The sequence below is a fragment of the Vipera ursinii genome, assembly GCF_947247035.1.
Source record: "Vipera ursinii genome assembly, chromosome: 16".
NCBI lineage: Eukaryota > Metazoa > Chordata > Lepidosauria > Squamata > Viperidae > Vipera > Vipera ursinii.
In genome coordinates this window covers 9,321,883-9,345,499 of record NC_139529.1, presented here as the reverse complement: position 1 = coordinate 9,345,499, position 23,617 = coordinate 9,321,883, and the positions used below count along the sequence as shown (strand labels likewise).

Below are 23,617 nucleotides of genomic sequence, written 5' to 3'. Positions count from 1 at the left end.
CCGGCCCTTTCTGTCCCGAACGGGTTGCCGTACTCCGCTAAGGCGCTGCTATCCTCCGTCCTCCTCCCCCCGCCACAGAAATATTCCCGCCCCGCCTCCATCCCTAATGACGTGGCTTAAAAGCGGAGCGGCTTCGTCCTCCCGCCACGGCGCGGTTGCCCCGACAGGTTCAAGCATCGCTTTCTGTCCTCCTGGGTTCCCGTAGTTCCGGAATTCATCCGCTTCCGCCCTGCTTTGGAGCGGCGCCCCTCCCGCAAAGTCCCTCGCGGGCTGCCGTAGCCCAGCCTCGCGCGCGCGCCCTGCGTCGGCGCCTCCTTCCTGATTGCTCGGAGAGGGGAAGGGAAGATGGCGGCGGCCGCGGCGGCAGCGGAGGCGCCCGCCCTGCAAGCGACTCCGGCTGCCCCGACGGGGACGGTGGCTTCGGGGATCGCGCGGAGGCCGGCGGCTCAGCAGCCGCGGGCGCAGAAGTAGGCGGCCTCGCAGCCCGGGCGCAGCGACCGCGGAGCGATGCTGTCCGCCTTGAAGAAGCTGGTGGGCTCCGAGCAGGCCCCGGGGCGGGACAGGCCCATCCCGGCGGGGCTGCAGTCCATGAATCAGGCGCTCCAGCGGCGTTTCGCGAAAGGCGTCCAGTATAACAGTGAGCGGCGGCGGCGGCGGCGGCGGGAGGGGAAGAGCCCCGGCGTGTCCCGGAGGGGAGCGGCTGGGCTGGCTCGGAGGGCTCCGCGCTGAAGGCGGCCCGGGCGAGCCCCCCTCCTCCCGCGGGCCCAGCGGCCCTGTCGAGGGGAGGGGGCGGCTAAGCAGCCACGGGGCCCGAGCCGAGAGGCGGTCCGGGGCTGCCAGCTGGGCTCCTTCTGAAGAGGCGGAGACCCTTCGTGGCGCGGCTGCTCCCTTGAGGTCGTCAGAAAGTCACCCCCGTCTACCGTGGGTGCCCCCTCCCTCCCCGCGTGGCACCCGCGTCGTTCTTGCCAAGCGGGCGTCTGCTTTGTCAGTCTCGGCTGCTGATTTGCTTTGTCTGGAGTCCTTCAAATGGGGTCTTCCTGTTGGCCTATTTTTTGTGCCTCTGACTTCTTTCCTTTGATCAAGGCCGCTCCCAGATCCTCGTTATCCTCCTGCGCTGCTTTGTGGATGATCGCGCAAACACCGCCATCCTCAGTTACTTAGAAACAGGCCCCATTCATTGCAGTGTCTTTGTGGAGATGGTTTGGATTTAGTTTTCCTGCTTGAGTAGGACAACGTTGGGGGCGTTGGCCATTCTCCTAATGTCTCCTTAGCCTAGGCACAAAATGCCTGCAATAATACATTAGTTTTCTAGACTGTCCCAGAGCCAACAAGATGCCTGCAATTTTCTCAGTAGCCTGCTTTTCACAGTCATTCTCTTTTGATGTCAATTTTGCTTTTTAAAAGTACATTTGTCAATTTGGTTTCTAAATTATGGCTCTGAAACGGCTGGTGATTATTGGCATGGATTCTGTAGCTGCCAATAGCCATTCCTGCCTCAACCATTTATTTATCTTAGAAAGCAGACGCCTGTCTTTAGGCACACGAAATACTCTTCTGCCTCTGTAGTGCTCTTGACTCCCTTCATTCCTCAATTTTTCTTTATCTAGTGAAAATTGTCATCCGAGGTGACAGAAACACGGGAAAGACCACTTTGTGGCATCGGCTGCAAGGAAAGAAATTTGTTGAGGAATATATCCCAACCCAGGAGATCCAAGTCACCAGCATCCATTGGAATTATAAGAGTGAGTTTTGCCAGCCGTTGGGGATGGAGAAGCACTTTACTCTTTGCTGTCTGGTGTATAACTCCACCCTGGAGCCACGTGTTGCCGTAGTCCCCTCGTTGCTGAAGGCACGTTGCCAGGATAGGCGTGTCCTCATTTCTTTAAACACACCACCCAGCCATCTGCTCTGTGCCACGTGGGTCAAGGGTATTTCTAACAGTGTTCGAGTTAACTGCATTCGAGCAATCTTTTCTAATTATGTGCCTTTCTGCCTTTATTTCCAGCTACTGATGATATTGTGAAGGTTGAAGTCTGGGATGTGGTAGATAAAGGTAAGGTCTCTTCTTTCACTCTGATCTGATGTTACAGTCATTATATAGTGTTTGGATTATGCCTGATGGAATTGGCAAACGGGCATCTTCTCTGCCCGCCCCACTGGGTTCCTAACGGTGAGCAAGCATCTCTTTTCCTCTGGCTTTCCCTTGCTCCCTTGAATGTCCCCACTGGAAATGCGTGTTAAGCTTGTCCAGTTTCTGTCTCCTCTTTCTACAAAGCGATGGGATGTCTCCCTTGAGCTTGCAAAGACAGAAATATTGTGGATGAGATTTGAGGTGGGGTGTGGGAAAAGCTCCCTATTTGGGGCTCTCTTTTCTGCTCAGCTGGCAGACTGACAGCTTTCACAACAGTGTTCTTCTCCTTTCAAACACCGTAGGCAAGTGCAAAAAACGGGGAGATGGGCTGAAGCTAGACAACGATCCTCAGGAGGTGAGGCACACTCTGACCTGCTGTCTTGTAAACCACCACGTCCCTCATTTGCACATCGTGCAGCCTCTTACTTCCTGTAGGCTGTGAGCCATCCAGGGAAGCAGCCGGGTTTTTTCAAGATCTTGTTCTTTCCACCCCAGGCAGAATCCGAGATGGCCTTGGATGCGGAATTCCTGGATGTATATAAGAACTGCAACGGTGTCGTGATGATGTTTGATATCACCAAGCAGTGGTAGGGACTGTTGCCTTCACTATTCCCTTGCTGTAACTCTACAAGAGAAAGGGCTCCCACTCTGAGAAATGCAAAAGCTTCTTGCTGTGAGACTTTACACGAAGCTTGTAGGTGATAAATGCCTTTATCTGCTTCTGAAGAGCTGCGAGTGTCAAGTAGAACTGATGAAGTAGGTGGCTCTGTGGGGGGCAGGGGGTCTCCCTCAGCTGCTCTATTAACTCAAGAGCCCTGTATATTGTGCTAGGCTGCTGTGCCTCCTGTAGTGGCAGAATTGACCTGGACAAGCATCGTTCAAGGAGCTCTCCTTTCCATCCAGGACCTTCAACTACATCCTGAGAGAACTTCCAAAAGTCCCAACCCACGTACCCGTGTGTGTGCTTGGGAATTACCGGGACATGGGCGAACACCGGGTGATCCTGCCTGATGATGTGCGGGAATTCATTGATAACCTGAACAGGTAAAAACGTCAATCTTGTTAAGGAGCTTCAGGCTACCTTCCTGGCAGGGAAGCCTTCCTGAGGCCATAGCCCTCTTGTGGTCTAGTTCATTGCTCCACTTAAACCTGCCTTCTGGCTGGACTTGTTACATAAAGATAGCAAAGGTCTGAATGTACATTCTGCTCCAGTAGTGAGTCGCCATTGTCCAACATCTCACCAGCACCCTCTTGACACGTGTGCCAAATTACTGCCCAGGCAGTCAGTGAATTCTGCCCAGACCTTTTCTCTGTAGCTGGCATCGACTTTGCCAATGTTCATCTGCAGCAACTTGACAGAGGATGTGAGTGGGCAGAAGTGCTGTGTGCATATGATGAAATGCCTGCAGACTCATTGTGGACCTGCTTTGCACTGATGGGTTGATCTCCTTCATCTAAGCTAGGATCCACCACTATGGTGGCTGGTGAGAGTGAGGTTGTGGGCATAAAAACCGGATGTGCCCCACTGAAGAATGAATGTATGCTCCATCAGTTCTTTTCAGTTGAACTGCTGGAAGCCATTGCCCCCCCCCCCACCTCCCAAGCTCAGGGGCAGCAGGCCTCTTCAGTTGCCTGCCCCTTTCTTTGAAGAGAATCTGGCATTAATGCACGTCTTGGAAGGTCTATGGACAGCATAACCCCTCAGCAGACCGAGTCAGCTGTAGTTGGAGGGTCGGTCCCAAGCGATCAGCCTGCTTGGGCCCCTCCGGAGCCTCTGGCTCACAGTCTGTCTCCCCACCCCCACCCCGCCACCTTTTGACATTGAACAGGCCCCCCGGCTCCTCCTACTTTCGTTATGCCGAGTCTTCCATGAAGAACAGTTTTGGCCTCAAATACCTGCACAAGTTCTTCAACATCCCCTTCTTGCAGCTGCAGGTAGGACTCCTCCAGCTCCTGCTTCGTAGCGACCGGGAGGGGGCAGCAGGGGCCCATCCAAGTTCCGTCTTCTGAAGGAGAAGAGGAGTGGGTTCCCCAGGAGTAGAGCTGCTCCTGCTGCTGCTGGCACCCTGTAGCTGGACACCAAGTGCCTGGTTGCCTGTGAGGAGCCACACAAACCAGAGGAGAATTGTAACCTCTGTCTGGATGTGGTCCATCACTAGGTGCTCTTTTGGGTTGGGATGCTGACTGAACCCCACACACGTACCTGTTTTGCACCTGAGCTGCCACCTCACCGGCCACAAGTGGCTATCCAACTCATGACCTCCCTCTTGGGGCAAGGAGGAGAGGGTAGCAACCCAGAGGTGGTGACACCCGAGCAGCCCCTTGCATGCTCTGAAGCAGGTGATCTCCCCTTCTTTCTCTTGCAGCGGGAGACTCTGCTGCGGCAGCTGGAGACCAATCAGCTGGATATTGACGCCACCCTGGAGGAGCTCTCTGTGCAGCAGGAGACCGAAGACCAGAACTATGAGCTGTATGTCTGATAAAGCCGCTGGCGGTGGGGGCCCTCTTTGGGAGTGACTGCTCTCTCCTCTGCCTGCCCTCCTTACTTCGGGCTCTGTCTGCGGGCTTTTCTGGGAGCCTCTCGCCTTCCCTCTACAAAAAAAATCCTGGGAATTGTAATTTAAGTCTGTCCTCTGCCACTGTCTCCTGAGGTCACGTTTTCTCTCCCGATAGGTTCCTCGAAGTGATGGAAGCTCGTGGACGGGGACGTGCCTCTCCTTTGGCCACCAATGGACAGATCCTTTCCTCAGGTTCCCAGTCTCCTGTGGTTCCACCTGGCAATGCTTCGGGGGGCTCCAGCCCCAGCACCCCCCAGCAGAGCTTGGCCAACCCCGGCATTGCCACGGACCCCGCTGAGCCTCCAGCACCAGGGCTGCTACCTGAAACCCAGCCTCCCACAGCCATTCCTGCACCAGCTGCACCGCAGAAACGTGGTATCATCGCTCGGCTCTTTGGGACCTCCCCAGCTCCCGAGACTGGTCCTCCCTCTCCAGGTGAGGGTGCAGTGCTGAAAACATACAGGAATTTGGCTCCTAATGCCATCTAATGGGGATGGGAGAAGAGCTGGCAAGAGGGACACAGTACCAGCTTTTCCAGACCCGCTGTCGATCCCGGACCTCTGTCTGCTGGCAGACTTTAGCACGGCTTCACTGGTTCCCCTGAGGTGCTTCTCTTGTTTTCCAGATCCCGCCCTCCCCGCAGTTGCTCCCTCAAAAGTCCAGAACGTAGAAGACTTTGTCCCCGAGGACAGCCTGGATCACAGCTTCCTGGAAGACCCCATTCTGCAGAGAGACAAGAGGGGGAAACAGGCAGCAAAGGCCCCCACCGACAGTGACAGGTAGGAGAGCCCGCTCTGCAGCTCTGTGCTGTGGGTGGACCCAACACCTGCTCTGCCCTCGGCATTGGCCACAAGGGCTTGCCCCCTCCCCCCATTTATTTTCCAGGATTCTTGGTTGGCAGTGCTGGGAAAGTCCCCCGTCGGCCAGAGGGAATTCAGGAGGAAGCTTCTGGATTTTGCCCCTGCTTTTTTCTACTCCTGCCTGCAGGGTGTGTCATCGCCCGTGATTTTCTTCTTACAGTGACAGAGATGCTCCTGGTGGGAACCCCTTGGTTGCTGGCTTCCAGGATGACCTGGACCTTGATGAGCGTCTATGCAGCAAGCCCCCGTTAGCGGCAGAGTTGGTCCCTAGCAAAAACGTGAACCTGTCAAGCGAGGAAGAAGAATCCTCCAAGTTCTCCATCATGGGGTCTGAAGGTGCTGGGTCCGAACAAGAAGAAAATCGGTAAAGGGGAGCTGGGAGTTGTGGGATGTTGCTGACTACAAGTACCAGCAGCCTTGGCTGATTTGGCCCGTAGCACGATGCTCAGGGAGGGAGAGGGAGCTGGGCAATGCTACGGGGGAGAGGATCAGAAGTTCTCAGTTCTAGCTTTAGTAAGTCAACAACCCTGGCAGTTCAGTTTAAAATGTATCCTTTAAGCTGTAACATAAGGCGGCAAACTTTAAAAGCAAAAAGGGAAATTCAGTTAACACGTATATTTTGGAAAATGCGTGTATGAGAAAAACCTTTTCTCTTGACAGTTATTGGAAGGAAGGAAGAGTTAGGGATTGTTAACTTTGCAGATTCAGGGTTTGTGGGATTTTGCCCATCAGTTTTTTTGCCCGTCACGTGAAATCCTCTAGATTTCAACCCAAAATACTGAAGATTCTGCACCAAGCATAAACGTGTGGTAGACATTTGTGATACGGAAGAACTGGCGCTCCGTTTCCAATGCGGGCATTGTTGATTGAGCCGCTGAACCCCATTGTGTTTCTGCAGAACCACATCAAGCACAGACTCTGGCTGCCTAATTGGCTTGAGGCCTCCCTTTCCTTTCTCCCCCCCAGAGCTTCCAAAAAGTCCTTGAAACTCCTAGGGCCCTCGGCACCTCCCAGAACCGTGGAGCTGAAACCTCTCGCCAGCCAACGCGGCCCGGAGGCCCATCCGCCCCCAGCGCCCTCTGCCTCCAAGCAGCAGGACTCCGGGAGCGACTCGGAGGGGCCCTTCGCCACGCAGATGCTCTCCTTTGTGATGGACGATCCTGACTTTGAAAGCGAGGAGTCAGAGAGCCAAAGGAAGCGCCCGGTAAGCCCCTCCCCTCCCCTGACTGTGGGGGGGGGAGGCCCTCAGTTCGCTCCTCTGGGCCTCTCACGTTTCCTGTGGGCCAGCTGGTGCTTTTGTCGCCCCAAGGAAACACACACGCAGGCGGATCAGAAGGGATGGCTTCCCTGGGGGTCGTTTTGGCAAGGGGAGGTGGGGGTGGCAAGGAGGGCTCTGTAGCGGGCACTAAGGGGCTTTTTCCCCCTCGCCTCCAGGAGGAATTTCCAGTGCGAGAGGACCTGTCAGACCTCTCCGAGGAGGACCCTAACCCCCCTCCCGGACCTCCCCAGCTGCCCAAACCCGTCATCCGCTCCTTCAGAGCGAAGGACCAGGCCGATCTCTTTGGGTTGGGCCTGGATAAGCCGCTTGGCCGAGAGAGCAGCGAGGAAGGTGAGGGGCCTTGGCCAGTCAGACCGCGGAGCAGGCCGTGTGCCACGGAGCGCCCTGAGGGCAGCGGCCACCGTGCTTCTCTCCAGCCGAGCATCACCATAAAGGCTCCTTTCCCCCACTAAACGCGGTATCGGTCGGAGGCCTGTCACGCTGCCGCAGGCTGTACTCTTGTCTAATTGGAAGCTAAGCCTCCTTTTTCCTGGCCCTTCTCCTCCCAGCTGCAGATAAAGAAAAGCAGTCTTTGAAGGAGAAAAAGAAAAAAAAGAAGAGAACGGGCAAAGAGCAGGTGTGTTTGTAAAAGGGCAAGAAATGTTTTTGAGCTAAATCGCGAGGGAAACTAGCCACAGTCCTCCACGCTGGCAAAAGACATTCGCAGGCACTGCCCAGAGCAGCCCCAGAAAAAGCCTTTTTTAACCCAGCGCAGTCCTCGCTCCTTCGTGGGGGCCTCGGCTCCTCCGCTTGCAAGCCGTGTGGGGAGAGCCGGGCCCGGCCTGGATTGAGCCTGTTCAGGTGCCGCTTAGCGGGGTGTGTATCCCCGTTTCACCCTTTCTCCCCGACTCCTTTTCCAGGAAGAGACGGAGAAAACTTCAGGGAGGAGAAAGAGCAAGCCCAGGAGGAGCCGGGAGAAGGAGGAGGAGGAGGAGGAGGAGGAGGAAGACAGAGGAGAAAAGGAGAAGAAGGCGCCCAAGCAGCAGCACCACCAGCGGACCAGAGCCAAGCCCAGCAGGATCGATGAGCTGGAGGCCTTCCTCGGGGGCGGGGCTGGGGCCGGCAAGCAGCGGGGGGGTGGAGACTACGAGGAGCTGTAGCCCCCCCCCCCCCGCGGCCAGGTGCACAGGGCAGGTGTTCCCGCCACCGCCCCTGCCTTTCTCTGCCGCCCGTTGCAAGCCTGGCTGGGGCCGGAGGAGGCAGGGGCTGAGGAGGGGCCTGCCAGTGGCTCAGAAGCCCCCAGCCCCTCTGTCCCTCCAGCCAGGGAGCCCTGGGCTCCGGCTCCCGAAAGGCGGCCCAAAGCGGGGCTGCCCACGGAGGCCGCATCGTGTCCCGGGCGACGTAGCTGCTGCTGCCCATCGAACGGTGGATCCCTGCTATTTTTTTATGGGAGAAACGGCTCTGGACCAATGGCTCTGCTGAGAGCTCGGAAAGTTGCAGGGTCCCAGGCAGGTGTGTGTGTGTGTGTGTGTGTGTGTGGAGGGGGGCAGAGGCCCTCCATGTTGCTGGGGTGTCTGAATCACCTGTGGCTTCGTTCGGGGAATTTGGGGAGAGACATAAACGCCCCCCTCCTTCCTGCCCTTTTCTCGGCTGTCCCAGTTTGTGTCCCCTGGAAGAAAGGAGGCCAGCCTCCGCGGGTGAGGGGTGCTCTCCGTCCCTCCCCGAGTGGGCTTTCCCCCTTTCCGCCTCCCTGCCTCCCGGTCACTGCTGCATGTGTTTGCCCTGAAATCCAGCCAGCTCTGGGTAGCAGCTGGTTCTGTGTCCCCCCCCTCCCCTCCGTCCCCCCCACCCTTGCGCCTTCCCTCGCCTTCCTGGCCTTGCTGTGTGCCTCCAGTCATCTGAAGGGAAAGCGGGGGGAGGGTGTGCATGACAAACCTACTCTTGACCCTTGACCCCACCCCCAAGCCTCCCAGCCCCCCCCTTCCTCCTTCCCTCCCCTCCGGCCTAGTCTGAAATGCAGCCGGCAAGGGAGCCTTGTGCTGTTCTCTTTTTCTCTTTGCTTTTGGGAGAAGCAGTCCCAGTGATGCACTCCTCATTCCAGCCGATAAAGCTCTTGGTTGTACAACTGTCTCTGCTTTCCTTTCTTTGGGTGCCCCTCAGCTGGATCCAGGCTGCTTCTGGGTAGCGCTCTGTCCCTGTGCGCCCACTTTGTGACACCGGTTGGGAAAGGGCTTGGCGCGGCCTGCTCCTCCCTTGCTCTTTCCTCAGGGTCCCCCCCAGGCACCTCCCCCTTGGGGAAACCTGGCTTCTTCACGAGCTTTTATTACAGTTCTTTTAATCACAGTTTGTGTTTTTTTGTGTAATTTTAAAAAGTGGCCCTGTTTTGCAGATGGTCCCCCCCCTCCCAGGCCTTGTTCCTGGCCTTTCTCCAGTTGTCCAGCAGAGCTAGCCTTTGTATTTTGTGCAGGAAGGGTGAGTGACCCCATGCGTCTTTCTGTTGTCGGTTAAGTTGTTGAGCTCCAGGCTTCCCTCGCCATCCCATGCTGCCACCCACCACCGCTGGCGTTGCTGTGGTAACCTGCCAGGCAGAAGAGGATGCTCTGCTGCTCAGGAGGACGGGGGAGGGAAGCGGTTTGGGGGATTCTGCCCACCTCGTCACCCGCAGAGAAGCTATGCCCCTTTGTGGCCTGGGTGTGAATCCTTTGGGGAAACTGCTTGCCGCCCGTCTTGCCAGGTGACCAGGCGGCCTCCGAAGCAGCTGAGCCGGAGGTGGGGGCTTCTAAGGGTCCTGTGGGGTTGGCAAGGAGGCAGTGCTTCCCGGTGTGTGTCCTGGGTGTTTCTGTGGTCCACGGCTGCTGCACGGCAGGGACGACCTCCAGGCTCCCAGTCCAGATGGGAGGAAGTGCCAGAGTCGCATCACCACTCAGTGCTCCGGGCTTCCAGCCTCTTCCACAGCCTGCAGATCTGGGCCTTGTTCCTTGTGCAGAAGACTTTAATCCCCTTTTCACCAGGGCCGTGGACGATGGGCTTTGTGCTGTGCAGTCCCGGATAAAATGGCAGGTGATTCTCTGGTTGTTCCTCCTCCTAATTCCTGCCATCCTTGCCACCTCATCCCACCCAGGCGAATCCTTCCCAGAGGGATCCCAGCTTGATTAGAAGCAAGAGGCCAAAGTGGCCAGCTGGCAGTCAGAGCTTTTCTCTGCCCCCTCTCCTGCCCCCCCCAAGCCATCCTGGTCGAGCCCCCAGACTGAAAAGGGGGCAGCCAGTTGGCTGGACGGCCTCGTCCTTATGCTTTTCAATGGCTGGCAGGTCAAACAGCAACATGGTGGGACAGTAGGATTGTGCGGCCACCCGGAGCAGGTATCTGTGGGTAGGCGAGAAAGACCAGCCTGGAATTTACTCCCAGCTTGTGAGGGTGAAGATTCATTGGGGCCCTGCAAGTCCCAGCCCCGACGCGGAAACCCAGGAGTCAGCGGGATGTCAAAGACGCCGTCTGCCAGAGGAACGCGGCAACCCTCACCTGTGGCTGTTTTTAAACTGCTGGGTTATTTCGTCCAAGCAGATCAAGCCATTTCCATCCCTCTCTTTGCTGAAGACAGAATGGTTTTCCCGAACAGGCAGGGGGAGGGGGGCGTGGACGACTGGGGATGCCCCTGTTCCTAAAGGGGCCGTGAGAGGCAGGGTCTGCCTGTCTGGATTGGGCAGCTCTAGGGGACTGAAGACCCACAAAGAAGAGGGATATTTATGATGGATTTGCTTTCTGACAGATTTGGTGTGTGCCAACTGGTCCTCCTGATATGTGGCGAGTTTAGAGGCAGTGGGGTGCTGACCCCACAGAGAGCCCACTGGAGGGCAGGATGCCTAGTGCTACAGAGCCTCTGCCTCTCGCAGCATGACCCACGTTGGGGAGCCCCTTCTATAGCCATGAGAGCTCATGGAGCCTCCACATTCAGGAGCAGTATAGCATGAATGCCAGTTGGCGCAAGTGGGCAAGCTATCCTGTTGTGTCCTGTTACGTGGTTGATCCCAGAAAGTGAATGCTGTTGGGAAGAGAGGAGGCCGAGTAGACTTCAGGCTTCCCTTTCCTGAGCCTGGCTGGCCAGCCTTTCCTGGCCCTGGAGCTTTAGCCCACCTGGTTGCAGGTGAGAAGGGCACTCTCTGCCCGCCCTGTCCCTTCCCGCTCCCTCGTTGTTGCCTCTTCCTGACAACGTCACCCTGGGCAAGACATGGCTGGCTTCTGGCCAAGCTGTCCAACCAGCCTTCCCTCTACTGGGTGTGGGGGCCACCTCCGATTGTGGGTGGGGCTGGAACAAGCAGGGAGGGTTGCTGTTCCAGGCAAAGGAGAAGTCTGGCCAAGGAAGAGGGTACGGCCCTCTCCTGCTCCGAAGCTGGGCTTGCGGGCATTATTAATGGAGGTCAGGCTGGGCAGCCCTCTCGGACCCCTTTCCTCAGATGAGGGGAGCAGAACTGGGGCGGCTTTGCCCACGGCAGGGGGTCCCAAGAGGAACCTGCCGAGCGAGGAGACCTCCTTTGGAGAGCCTGGGTTCCCAGGTCAGGAATAGGGGGGCAAGCCTTCCAGTTCTCCCCAGCGTGGGTTTTGCCACGGGAGACTCGGATGGAAGGCGCCCTCCTTGCACTGGCTGGGAAGGAGAGATCCTCCCTCTCCCAAAGCAAATGCAGTGAAGGAGGTTGGGAGAAGGGCAAGCACCGTGCCTCGCAGGTGGCCCTCTGGAAAGCTGCAGGTCTGCCCTGGTGAGACGGTGGCCAGCTGCTCGTGGTGGATTCCTGCCTCCTGCTCTGCACTGGACACGTCCCCTTTAAGGGCTGCCAGTGCCCGCTGGGGGCGCTGTTGCGCCCAGGAGGGGTCTGTGCCGGCCGCCAAGCAGGTGCCGGAGCCTCTGCTGCGGGTGTCCAGGCGAGGTGAGGAGGCCGGAGCTTGCGGCAGAGGGGTGCAGTGGGGAGGTGGGGGCAGGGGACGGCATGCTGGCCTGGGGGCAAAGTCCTGCTTCCCGAAAGTGGGGATTTCGGTGCATCTCCAGCTGCAGCTGGGAGGGGACTCCCCCTGCCCCGCCAAAGAGCAGCGGAGGAGGTTCCTTGCTGGAGGATGCTGTGCCTCTTTCCTCTGGGGGTGGCTTCTTGCTCCCTCCCCCTGCTGAACCACTACCCATCCGCCAGCCATGACGTCTTCTGAAGAGGGAGCCCCCGAGATCCCTTCCCAAGTGCTGGCATCATCTGGACCCAGCAGCCCTCTGGGTATGAAGACGGGCATCCCTTCCTAGGCCAGCGGCCCCTCTGCCTTGCTCAGGTGGGTAGACAGTGTTGGCCTGGACGGGGAGGTGGAGGAGATGGGGGGGGGCGTTTGTGGGATGCCCTCCAGATGGCCAGGCCCCTTGAGTTGCCTCTCCGTCACCCGCAGAGCCATCCCGGTGGAAGGCAGCGGGGGGGGGGGTGTAGTCTGGTGAAGGCATCTGATGCTGCTGCTCTTAACCCTTTCGCTGCTGGCGGCGTCTTCTTCGGGAGGCTTTTTGATGCAGAGCGAGAGCTTTGTTCCAGCAGAATCTCCTGCGGAGAAAGGCCAGAAGGGCCCGGCTGCTGAGCTGTGGAGGAGAGAGAGAGAAACATGCTTCTAGACGTGTGCAGAGTGTGTTTCCTCACCAAGCTGCAAGGCAGAGTATGTAACGGGGGGGGGGGGGGAGATGGTAAAATTCACATGTTCCGAAGAGGGAACCCCAGGTGGGTGAGCTGAACCCCACCTGGTCTCCCTCCCAACCCAGCCCTTTGCACATGGTCTGTTGGGTGCAGGGGCACTAGAGGAGGAGGAAGGCGAAGTAAACGGGTTCTGCTGAGGCTGGCTGGGCTGACAGGTTCCCGGCTGGGGAACTCCATTCCTCCGACCCCCAGCGAGAGGGAAATGGCAGTGCAGGCCCACCCGGCAGGGCTGGGGGAGGCAGCTGTGCAGGGAGGATGGCTGTGGGGGAAGGGTCAGCAGAGTGAGAGGGAGCCGGACCTGTCGGCGGTCTTGGCCTCGTGGCTCCTGCGCCAGGAGACCCGACTTCCAGGGGATGAGCGCCACGGCACCAGACCTGGCAGGAAAGGCACCCGGGCAAAGGGCGGAAGGCAAGGAGGGTTGCCTGGCAACAGGCACTGCCCTGGTGCTTGGAGTGCCAGCTGATGGCGGCATCCGTGTCATGCTTCGGTTCCGGAGTTCCCAGGGATGGTCTGGCCTGGAGGGGCTTGGGAGGGTGCCCACCCTCCTCCTCCTCAATGGGCGACTCGGAGATCGAGAGTTGAAATCCCCTTTCTGGCGTATTGCCTTGGCTTTTGCCAAAATGGATTGGAAGAAGGGGCTGCCCTTGAAGACCACTCAGAGGCTTCAACTGGTGCAGAATGCGGCCGCGTGAGTTGTAATGGGGGTCTCCCGATACTCCCATGTAACACCTCTACTCCACGAGCTGCATTGGCTTCCGGTTGCCCTCCGGGTGAAATTCAAGGTGCTGGTTATCACCTATAAAGCCCTACATGGCCTGGGTCCGGGGTATTTGAGGGAACACCTGCTGCCGGCAACAAATGCCCTTCGCCCAGTGCGCTCCCACAGGGAGGGTCTGCTCAGGGTCCCGCCGGTAAGAGATTGCCGGCGGGTGACACCCAGGGATAGGGCCTTCTCAGTGGGGGCGCCTGCCCTCTGGAACCAGCTGCCGGTGGAGCTGAGGACTGCCCCCGACCTCCGATCATTCCGCCGGGGCCTGAACACCTGGCTCTTTGAGCTCTCGGGCCCAGGCTGAGGAGAAATTTATTTTAATTGGGGTTTTTAATTGTACAGGGTTGGTTTAATCTTTTTTAAATTGGTTTTTTAACTTTTGTATGGTTGATTTTTAACTCCCTGTAAACCGCCCTGAGTCCTCAGGGAAAGGGCGGTATATAAATGCAAATAAATAAATAAATAAATAAATAAATAAATAAATAAATAAATAAATAAATAAATAAATAAATAAATAAATAAAGGGTTTTGCAGAAAATGCAGGCCCTGTGAAAGGGATATGAAAGGAAGGGAGCGGTTCAGCAAGGCTGCAGGTGATGAGAGCCTTACTGTGGGAGGGGGTGTCCAGTGGGGGGGTTTCTGAGTCATGCGGCTCTCCCTATTTGGCAGGAGTGAAAGGAGATCTCCCTCCCCACCCCCCACCCCCGCTCCATGGGGAAAGTGCGAGTTCTTTGATCCAGGGACCAACTCCTCTTTTCAGAGCTCAGCAGTGAGGAGGGGAGTAAAATAGATGCCCCCCCCCCCTTTTTCAGTTTGATCGCAGGGATGCCAGAGGCTGATCTTGGTCTCTTATCTGAACCGGACACAGCTTCTCTTCCTCCTGGCCCGGCCTTCACTGGAATTTCCCAGCGTGCATTGCTTCCCAAAAGAGGGTTTTGTGCGTGTCTGTGTGTGTGTGTGTGTGTGTGTGTGAGAGAGAGAGAGAGAGAAGGGAGAAACCATGGTAACCATGCGGTCTAGGAGTGAGACCAGCTTGCATTTCTGTGTCCGCTCCCTAGTGAATATTAGCAAAAATGCCAGCCAGTTTTTATGCTTTCCCAGTCCAGCTTCTGGCCAGAGAGTGGCCCGGGCAGGTTAAGGTTGCCAGTGGATCAGGAAGCGTTTGGCCCGATGACAACATGAGCCGAGGGGAGGGGGATCTCCTTCACCCCTCACACCAAGCTTTGGCTTGTAGAGCTGTATCTTGTGAATCAGCCATAACTGGCTACGATCTCCAGCCAGTCATCTACCCTGAAAGCAGCCGTGGTGGGACTCCTGTCGTGAGGGCGGCCCTTGGCCTGCCTCTGATCCCCGATGGGGGCTGTGCTCGGTCTGCCTGCTTAGGGCCCTTTTGCTCCCTTTTTCCAGACCTGGGTGCCTTCACTGAGATGATCTGAGGAGGGCTGGAGAGGAGCAGGACGCTGATTCTAAGATGACCCGAACAGACCCACCTGACGTCCTGGTGTCTGCCGTGTATCAGGACGTCCCCGTGGCCTCCCTGGGCTCCACCCGCTCTGCCTTCTGCCAGCCCACCTGGCGATGTGACTCCTCCATGTCTTCATCCCTGGAGAACCAGCCCGCCCAACGCTTCAACAAGCGACACTGTCGCAGTTTCGATTTCCTGGAATCTCTCGACGACCCACCGCTTGTGGCTCCCGTTATGGAGCGGCATCCCCGGCGGCCCCCCACACCGGAGCCCTCCTCGGCTCCCGTTGGCAAGAGGGTGTCTCTCCGGGCTGCTGTGCCGGAAAACTACATTTCCCAGGGGAAGGAGGTGCCAAAGGAACTGGCTTCCCGAGCTGAGCCCAAGAGGCGGCCCCGATCCAAGAGCGCGCCTCGCGTGAAATCCACCTTCGCCCCTGTGGACGTCCCCATGTCTTCAGGCTCCCCACCAGCCCCAGCTAGGAGAGGACGGGAAGTCCATCGAGTGTCCCGAGAGCCTCAGCGGACAGAAGCGTCCCCTCGCCGGGAGAGCAGCTACGCCTCCATGAAAGCCTTGATGAGCGAGGTGCACCCCATCAAGCTGCAGCCTCAGCGGGCTGGCGGCAGCCGCATTTCGCCCCTCTGTGTCACAGGAGCAAACTGCCCCGAAGAGGCTGCCCTGGCCCCCAGGCCCCCACCGCCCAGTGTGCATGTCAAGCGTCGGGTGGACATCAAGCCGGATGAGGCTGCCGTACTGCATGCAGCTCGCGGTGCCAAGGGGTCACATGGCCATGGGGAGGTTCTCCTGCCCTGGCCTCGACCTCCAGGCACGTCCCGTAGCTTGACTGTGCCCAGTAGCAGGCAAGTGCCCATGTCTCGCACTCCCACGCCCAGTGATACTTACAGTGGGGAACACCCAGGGCTGGCCCCTTACCCCCCCGAATTTTGTGACGGAGGTCCTGCTGTGCCCGAAAGCGGCTGCCTTCCTTACATGCCCTACGTGCCCCCGAAGTTCTTCTACGCAGAGGAGCCGGGCAGCTACAAGTCCTACCCTCCCTCTTATGGGGGCCAGGTCTTCCCACCCCAAACCTTTTATGCAGAAGAGCCTCCTCCGGGGGGCTTCTACCCTCTTCCGGCGAGAACCTTTTTTGTGGAGGAAAACAGGACTCCTTTTCCCATCCAGGAGGCCCCTGCTCAGGCTTACTATGGGGACGACCCCCACCTTTACACTCCCAGGACCCTTCCCGCGAAAGCGGTTTACCCCGAAGACCCCAGGCCTTACCCCGCCTTGAGGGCCAACCCACGCATCTTCTACACAGAAGACTATGGGAAATACCACGAGCGGGAAGCCCTGTCTCGCACTTACCCCCATTCCCGTGTGGCTCCCCCAGTGCAGTTTAACGACTGGTACTGCTCCGAAAGGGGGACGGTGCCCTACCCAACCTGGCAGATGGCCCACTTTCCAGCTCATCAGCCTGCCTCCCAAGCCATGCTGTCGTCGTGGCATGCCAGCTATAGCGTCGGCCCTCCCCGGCTTGGCATGGACACCAGGCACTACTCCAAATCCTGGGACAATATTTTGACCCCTCACGTGCGCCGGGAAGACCAGCTGCTGCGTGGCCGTAGCTACGAGAACCTGCTGTCGCGGGACCCGCATCGTGCTTTCTCTCCTGATGACCGGCGTCAGCCAGTGGTGGTGAACCTGTCCAGCTCTCCCAAGCGTTACGCTGCCCTTTCCCTCTCGGAGAATTCCCTCATTGAGAAGATGCATGCCGACCGGGGGCGCCATGGCTGGTTCGTCACGCCAGAGATCACCATCACAGACAACGACATCCGAGCCAACCACGGGCTTGGCAGGCGTGAGAGGCGCTCAGCCAGCTGGGATGTCCTGGATTCAGGGGATGCCCGGGACAGGGGCTGCGTCCCACAGCAGCCCTACGGCCCAGAACCCCGTGCCGGAGAGAGTGCTGCCCGCCAGCGCAGCCTGGAGCAGTTGGACGAGCTCATCACCGACCTGGTCATCGACTACAAGCCCCCTTCTGTTTGCCCACCTGGCCAGGTCAGCAACCTGGCCGATCAGCTGCGGCAGTTGATCAGTGATGGGCTGGGGCTGCCTGCCAAGAAGCCGGAGCCCTGGAGACCCCTGGAGCCCCATCCCACCAAAGAGCAGCCTGGCCGCAGCTCCTTCCATGCCGAGCTGCGGAAGGACCAGGGCCGCCGCTCCGCCGAGCCCCTGGGCCCCACCAGGCCCTCAGAGACAGGCCCAGAGGATTGTTCCCCAGATCTCAGCGCCGATGAGGACGATCTGATGATGTGCTCCAACGCCAAGTGCCGCCGCACGGAGACCATGTTCAACGCCTGCCTCTACTTCAAGTCCTGCCACAGCTGCTACACCTACTATTGTTCCCGCCACTGCCGGCGGGAGGACTGGGACACCCACAAGGAGAGCTGCATCTACGGGCGGATTGGCAGCACCTGCCGCCACGTGCTGCAGTTCTGCCGGGAGAATGGTGAGGTGCACAAGGCCTTCTCCCGCATCGCCAAGGTGGGCTTCCTGTCTCGGGGCCGGGGGGTGCTCTTTTTGGGCTTCCCCAGCGCAGGCTCCGCCGAGAACTTCCTGCAGTTTGGTCTGGAGAGCTTGCTGATGTCCCCCACTTACCTGTCGCTCCGGGAGCTGGAGGGCTATTCAGACAACCTCGGGGAGTACGCCCAGGAGCTGCAGGAGGCGGGCCAGCAGTACGACCCCCAGGAATGTTTCCTGCTGAATGTGACCGTGGCGGTGGGGCAGGAGGTGCCCGAGCGTCCCCCCCCCAAGGCACAGGTGCCAACCGTCCGCAAGTATGCCAAGATGGCCTTGGCGTCCTCCAGCCCCGAGAAGAAGATCCTCAAGAAAGAGCGAGATATGGAGACGCTGATCTTGACGCCGCCTCCCGGCACAGCCGACCTAGACAAGGACGGCGAGGAAGGACGCAAAGCGCGAGAGGTTTGCTTCATCAACATCCAGCGCGAACTGCGCATCCGTGGCGTCTTCCTGCGCCACGAGTTCCCGAAGGTTTACGAGCAGCTGTGTGCGTTTGTGGAGAGCAACCAGCGATTCACACCCACCACCATCTACCCCATTGACAAGAGGACCGGCAGGCAGTTCATGTGCATGATCCTGGCCGCCTCTGAGCCACGCACCCTCGACTGGGTGGCCAGTCCCAACCTCCTGGATGACCTCATGTGAGCCGGCCTCTCCCCCCCTCCTCCGACGTCAGTGCTCAAGGTGGCGGCTAGTCTGTTCCGGTTCTTTCGAAGCGAGGAGCGGTCAAGACTTGGCCCAGCAAGGGACGGGGCCCCTGGGAGAGAGCGGCCCTGCGCTGGTGGCCCTTCGCCCTTAACTGGACATGGGCTTTCTCATTGAAAGACGAGTCCAAAGCTGGTCACTTCAGAAAAGCGGATATTTTAGGAATTCCATGCTTTGTTGGTCAACCTTTAAGATAACAATGCTCAGCCTTACATTCCATTTTATTTCTTAATTCCTCCAGACAAGAATGTTCTTACTTCATGGGGTGATTTCCTTTATTTTTAAAAATTGATCCTGGAGAATAAAAGTGAGGTAGGGCGAGTTTGCCACTGGCATTTTAGTTGGAGACCCTTCTCCCTGTCAGCTTCATCTTGCCATCTTTGCAGCTGGGCTTGGCAGAGGGTGGGTTGCAGTATTGTCCTCCCCCCTCCATCTGGTGTCCAGGGGGGGGCTGTTGGCTTGGGCATACTGTTGGTGGAGGGGGGAGGTTGAGCCACTTCCCACCAGTAATGCCGCCTCCTGCTCCTCCCATCCAGGCAGGGAAATCCAGGTCAGGAGCTGTGGGGAGGAAAAGTGGTTGCTAAGGTGATGCTCCATCCCTTGCAGGAAGGTGGGAAGGGGGTCACTGCAGCCGGCAAAGAGTGGGATGCCAGGAGCTTGCCTCTTCCCCATACCTTGGCTGAGGCTCCTGAAGCGAGTCTTTCATACCTGGCAAAGTGAAGGGCTGCACACGAGAGCCTCTCTCGCTCCCAAAGTGGTTGGGTATGCATGGGGAATTGGGCGGGGAGGGCTGTGTGATTGGTTTTTGTCTGGGGAAGGAAAATTTATAACAGAATAGATTTGAGCGGGGAAGAGAGCTCCGAGGCTCTGCCTCTGGAGAAGCGCTGGACAAACCTTGCTGCTGTGTTCTGAGTTATGTCCTAAGAAACCTATTCGATTAAAGGTACGCTGTGGCTCGGGAAGGAGACTGCTTCCAGCATCTCTGCATGGGTCCCTGTTCTAACCAGGTTGCTTCCCTCCCTCTCTCTTGGAGAGAGTAGCCTGTGGGTTGTCCCATTCTCATGCTTGTTCAGGTCTACGATGAAAGCTGGGGGACCTGCCAAGGGCCACTGTGTCTTCCTGAATCTCATGGGAGTATTGAGTAAACGAGAGAGCGAGGGGAGGTGGGGGTTTCGGGAACCAGGAGAAGAAAGAGGGCTGCATAGGGGTGTGTGTGTTTCACTGCAGTGTGAGCATCCTCAAGACCCCAAATGTGAATGGCTGGAGGGAGGGAGGGAGGGAGGGAGGAGGAGGAAGCTGGCCTAGAATATCCCTTTGCTCTGTTATTGCCCCACTGTGAGAAAGGTGTGCTTGCTTCATCCATTGCTCTAAACTGTAAGGCATGCCGTGTTTTAGCAGAGGAAGCCACAGTGGCACTCTGGAAACGAGACTTCTGCTCTCCTTTAAAGAAAAGCCCCTCTGCCGAGGGGGAAATGAGCTCTTGGTCTGCAGGCAGCCCTCCCCGCTTCCCTTCTGGCAGGCTAGCTGGAGGACCAGAGGCCCCCTTTCCACCATCCACCTCGTGGCCCTTCAAGTCCCTTCTCCAGGATTCCCTGGTGAGCTTTATCAGCTCTCGATCCATTTGCTTGGATTCTGCTTGTGGGGGGGGAATCAAAAGCACACGCTCTAGAAACAGGAGGCTGGAAAAAGCGGTAATGGCCAAAATGTTAGAAAGGTTTTCTCTCGCCCAGCATTTTCTGACATTACCATTGTTCCAGGTCTGCTGGTTTCCCACACTGCAGTTTGGGTAATAATAAACTTATGAATAAATATATAAACACCCAGACACGCTCATATAAATGTATAGATACATAGTTATATATATATATATATCTGAGAAAGTATTCCGTTTGAATAAACATAAACTATAACTTGAATGTGCTGTGTTTGCATTTTTGGAGGGGGGGGGAATCCCCATTGCTCAGCCGAAGCAGCCTTGGGGGGCTCGCGGGTCCGGGAGGCACGACGCTCGCTTTTCTGGGGCAGCTCCAGTGAGTTCTGCGGGGTTGGATTAGATGACCTTCGGATCCCTCCTGAGTCAATGACAGTTTCCTCCATTTGGGGAGGGAGTCCTCGTGGGAGGAACTACAACTCCCATCCACTCGGACAACAGCGCCACCCTTGTCCAGCCACGGTACTGTACACGGGGGGGTAGCTCCCCCCCCCCAAATAAATTGCTGAGCCGGAGCCGCCACCTCCTGGCAAAGGCGGCAAAAGGAAGGCTGCTGTGAAGGCAATTCGTTCTGCCGACGGTAGTGGAGAAATCTGCGTATACTCAGAGGAACGGTCGCTCCGTTTCCTAAGAGATCTCGCGGCCCGGCCGCGGGCGGTACCAAAGAGGAGCGGACCGCGCATGCTCAGTGGTTCGGCTTTCTCCCGCCCTTTCCCTTCCGCGGGACTTCGATTGGCCGCTGCCTCCGCCTCGTCCTGGCGCCTCATTGGGCGAACGGTCGCGGACGCCGCGCCTCGGCAGTGCGCGCGCAGGAGCTCCCAAGCGGGCGCGGAGATGGCGGAGGGCGGGCTGGCCGGCGTCCCAGACGTGCTCATCGACCCGGACGGCGTCTTCAAGTACGTTTTGATCCACGTGAATCCCGCGGCAGGGGGCCCGGGCAAGGACATCGTCCGCGGACACGCCTGGGCCGAATACCACGGTAGGTGCGCCCGGCGGGCGGGGCCTCCTCTGGCTGCCGGCGGCCCGGTCGCTGCCATTGGGAGAGGAGCTCCGGGGCGGGGCTCCGTTCCTTGGCAACCGCCCGCCGCCCCTCCCCGCGGCGCCCGCGGGCGCCACCACCCCCACCCACGCGGGGGCCCCTGGCCGAGCTCTCCTGCTTGCCCTCCGCAGCCGACCTCTTCGAGCGAGCGTGCCAGGAGGTGGCGCCGCGGGGCCTCGGGTGCCTGTGCCTGGGGGGCGGCCGGATCTCCCACCGGAGCGGGGCCAAGAAGATCCACGTCTACGGCTACTCCGTGGTAAGGACCCCGCGGACGCAGCCCCGAGGCCATGCGGTCTCTCCTTTCTGCAAGCGGAGGAGTCGGTGGTCTCTGAGCTTCTGCCTGGTCTCTCTCCGGGGAGTTTTGGGCCCTCCCGAGTTTGCTTTCTGGGTCCCGAAGACGATCTCCGTCCTGTTTCTGCCTCTGCCCCTCGCCGTGGATTTAACGCAAATAGGAGGAAGATGGTAAAGCCAACTGATCCAGGATTACTTTCCTCGGAGGAAGCATCCCTTCCGAGGGACAGCCTGGGTAGGGAAGGTCTGGCGGCCCTGTAAGATTCCCCTGTTGGCCTGCCTGGGGGAAATCCCTTCCTACGGAGGATGCTGTAAAAAGGATTCAGACGTGTCCTGGTAGAGCAGAGCTGAGATTTCAACTCTGCTGCACCTTCGCTGGCTTAATTTGCCAAAGATGCTAGCCTGCCTTGCCTCTGGTATCTTACAAGGCATCGTCACGTGTGCAAGTAGTAATGGTGGCCATGCTTTTTGCAGGGTTTTGGCCGAGCAAAACATGCCGTTGCCACAGAGATGCTGAAAGCCAGGTACCCCGATTATGAAGTCACCTGGGCTGATGAAGGATACTGACCTCTGCCTTGAAGAGTTCACCTTTGCGACCGAATGGCAGCAAGTGGGACTGATTCGGGAAGCCACGTGTTGAAAACCTGTCCTCCTCCGGATCTGTGGTGGACTTCCTTGTGATCAAACTTATTGTGCCTGTACATTAGAAGAAGGAAATAAATGATTGCGCTCGCTGCTTAAGGTGTCATGTCCCCTCGCACATCTTCCTGGATCCGTTCGCTTCCTGCGGTGTCTTTTGACTAAGAAAAACAGCGGTGAAGAGAGGAAGATAGTTTTATGTCTGTGCAGACTGGGAAAAATGCAGAGGAACCAGCTGAGCCCAGCCAAAGCAGCTGAAATGATAGGCATGGCCACCGGCACTATTTAGAATGCAAATTCACAAAGATTGTCTCCATCTGCCTGCCGCAATAGTTCTGCTTCATAATTGCTTCCCAAGACCGCTTGCAATTTAAGTTGCTTTGTTTTCTTGATAACTAGCCAGTAGGGTTTTTTTTCCTGAAAATCAGAGCAGTTGTAACATTTTCTAATCTGGAAAGCTGTAGGAAACTGCAAGAAAGGGAAATAACATGGCCCTGGTCAGGGCCTGATCCAAACTGCATTATGAGGAGGGTTTTTGCTCTGTATGTTCCTGTCCAGCATGGAAACTTTGGTTTCTTTGGCGGTTTGGGTTGGTGCTAAAGCGATGCTTTGGCTTGTCCTGCTAATGACCTGCAGACGAGATTGCTAGACAGCGTGCGAGTCTGCAAGATCTTTCCTGGAGATTGTGACTTGATTGCACGAAGTCCAAGGGCACCTTCGCGGAAATGAGGTTGAATTTCTTGCATGTGAGAGCAACAAGCTCTTGTGAAACCTCACTTTCTTGGAAATAAAGTTTTGTAATCTGTCGCAGTCTGGCTCTTGGGGTGTATTTAAATAAAAGAGTACGTGACTTGTGACTGAACTGGAAACAGATACATTCCTACTTGGTAGCAAGGTGACTGGAGTCCCTCATTCTTTCCCATCCGAACAGCTGCCTTGCTCTTTAATAGCAGCGTTCTCTATGCCAAACAATAAAAAATAAGCTGCTTCCCAGGCAGCCTTGCAGAGATGTTAGAAGTCTCAAGGGATAGCAAGAGCACTGTGGGCTGAGGAAAAGTCTCCCAGCAGCCCCTTCTCGGGAAGGACTTGCAGGAGGACTCAAAAACATGCCCAGAGGTCATGTTCCAGCCAGGGATTCACCAGAGAGGCTGGCCTGAACAGTCTTCTCCCATTCCTGGGGCAGGCAGCAACCAAGGCTGTCATCCCCAAGCCAGACCTGAAGTTGGACCAGAAAGGGTCCAATGTTTGATGCCACCTCCTCTGCCTTGTTCAAACAAAAGGCTGATAGAAACAGCCAGTGATCAAGTGCTCTTGACCCTAGCAAGGAAAGGAAGCTGGGACTTGGTGGCGCAGGGGCACAAGTGTGTCGGTGTGCTTGCTAGATTGGCATGCAGCTGCAGTTCTCTGCTTTTATTGCCCCACGAATGTGTCCAGGCCGTTGGGACCCTCTTCGCACTGAAGGTGGGTGTGAGTATTCTGCCCGCGTCCCCCTCCCTATGGCCAGTCCCCACCCTGTGCCTGGGCAGTGGTTCCCTCCTACTCGGGCCCCTGCTGCGTGTCTGGAAGGCGAGGTGATCGGGGAGGTTGAAGTCCAGGCACGTTGTTGCTGGAGCAGCCTTTCCTTCTTCTCAGCTGAGCAGGCTTGATCTTGCTGCTGGCCCAGGATGCCGGGATCCTGGGGGCTGCTGCCCTTCCTGCTCTTGCCGATGCTGATGGGTGAGTTTTCAGAGGAGGAAGCCGCCCTGTTCCTAGGGCTGCATGGAAAGATCCTGAATCAGAGGTGGTGAGGGGGGGGGGGCAACTGAGCTTTGATTTGGGGGAACTGAAGGAAGGAGCCAGCAGCCTCCTGGGGCCATTTTATGTCTGCTGAAAAGTTTGAAGCCTTTCGTGCGTTTTGAAATGTGC

General features: G+C 57.5%; 3 protein-coding genes across 5 annotated transcripts; all 3 read left to right on the top strand.

The window, feature by feature from the left end:
* The first annotated feature begins 333 nt into the window (after window positions 1-333).
* RABL6 (RAB, member RAS oncogene family like 6) lies at window positions 334-9,150 on the top strand. Of its 2 annotated transcripts, XM_083375249.1 has the most exons (15): window positions 334-637; window positions 1,608-1,742; window positions 2,006-2,053; window positions 2,434-2,486; window positions 2,627-2,718; window positions 3,035-3,175; window positions 3,961-4,066; window positions 4,498-4,601; window positions 4,805-5,124; window positions 5,315-5,468; window positions 5,710-5,913; window positions 6,516-6,753; window positions 6,984-7,158; window positions 7,377-7,444; window positions 7,728-9,150. In XM_083375249.1, the coding sequence occupies exons 1-15, from the start codon at window positions 508-510 to the stop codon at window positions 7,965-7,967; spliced, it is 2,208 nt and encodes a 735-aa protein (XP_083231375.1). In that variant the 5' UTR covers window positions 334-507; the 3' UTR covers window positions 7,968-9,150. The 2 variants fall into 2 exon arrangements, with proteins under 2 accessions (XP_083231375.1, XP_083231376.1); XM_083375250.1 differs by lacking the exon at window positions 2,006-2,053.
* Window positions 9,151-9,287: 137 nt separating this feature from the next.
* AJM1 (apical junction component 1 homolog) lies at window positions 9,288-19,934 on the top strand. 2 transcript variants are annotated; one of them, XM_083375248.1, is made up of 4 exons: window positions 9,288-11,727; window positions 11,983-12,112; window positions 12,364-12,478; window positions 14,693-19,934. In XM_083375248.1, exon 4 carries the CDS (start codon window positions 14,757-14,759, stop codon window positions 17,970-17,972), a length of 3,216 nt encoding a protein of 1,071 aa, XP_083231374.1. In that variant the 5' UTR covers window positions 9,288-11,727; window positions 11,983-12,112; window positions 12,364-12,478; window positions 14,693-14,756; the 3' UTR covers window positions 17,973-19,934. The 2 variants fall into 2 exon arrangements, with proteins under 2 accessions (XP_083231374.1, XP_083231373.1); XM_083375247.1 differs by having other exon boundaries at window positions 9,288-12,112.
* A 459-nt stretch (window positions 19,935-20,393) lies between these two features.
* Window positions 20,394-21,809, top strand: PHPT1 (phosphohistidine phosphatase 1). Its single transcript, XM_083375405.1, has 3 exons — window positions 20,394-20,722; window positions 20,914-21,038; window positions 21,548-21,809. The coding sequence occupies exons 1-3, from the start codon at window positions 20,425-20,427 to the stop codon at window positions 21,638-21,640; spliced, it is 516 nt and encodes a 171-aa protein (XP_083231531.1). The 5' UTR covers window positions 20,394-20,424; the 3' UTR covers window positions 21,641-21,809.
* The last annotated feature ends 1,808 nt before the right edge of the window (window positions 21,810-23,617 follow it).

Bases quoted from the DNA above. Each gene is read 5' to 3' on its own strand.
- RABL6 (XM_083375249.1), top strand. From the start codon at position 508: ATGCTGTCCGCCTTGAAGAAGCTGGTGGGCTCCGAGCAGGCCCCGGGG. The intron at 2,487-2,626 runs GTGAGGCACACT...TTTCCACCCCAG, and splicing joins TAGACAACGATCCTCAGGAG to GCAGAATCCGAGATGGCCTT. The intron at 5,914-6,515 runs GTAAAGGGGAGC...TCTCCCCCCCAG, and splicing joins TCCGAACAAGAAGAAAATCG to AGCTTCCAAAAAGTCCTTGA.
- AJM1 (XM_083375248.1), top strand. From the start codon at position 14,757: ATGACCCGAACAGACCCACCTGACGTCCTGGTGTCTGCCGTGTATCAG.
- PHPT1 (XM_083375405.1), top strand. From the start codon at position 20,425: ATGCTCAGTGGTTCGGCTTTCTCCCGCCCTTTCCCTTCCGCGGGACTT. The intron at 20,723-20,913 runs GTAGGTGCGCCC...TGCCCTCCGCAG, and splicing joins CGCCTGGGCCGAATACCACG to CCGACCTCTTCGAGCGAGCG. The intron at 21,039-21,547 runs GTAAGGACCCCG...TGCTTTTTGCAG, and splicing joins ACGTCTACGGCTACTCCGTG to GGTTTTGGCCGAGCAAAACA.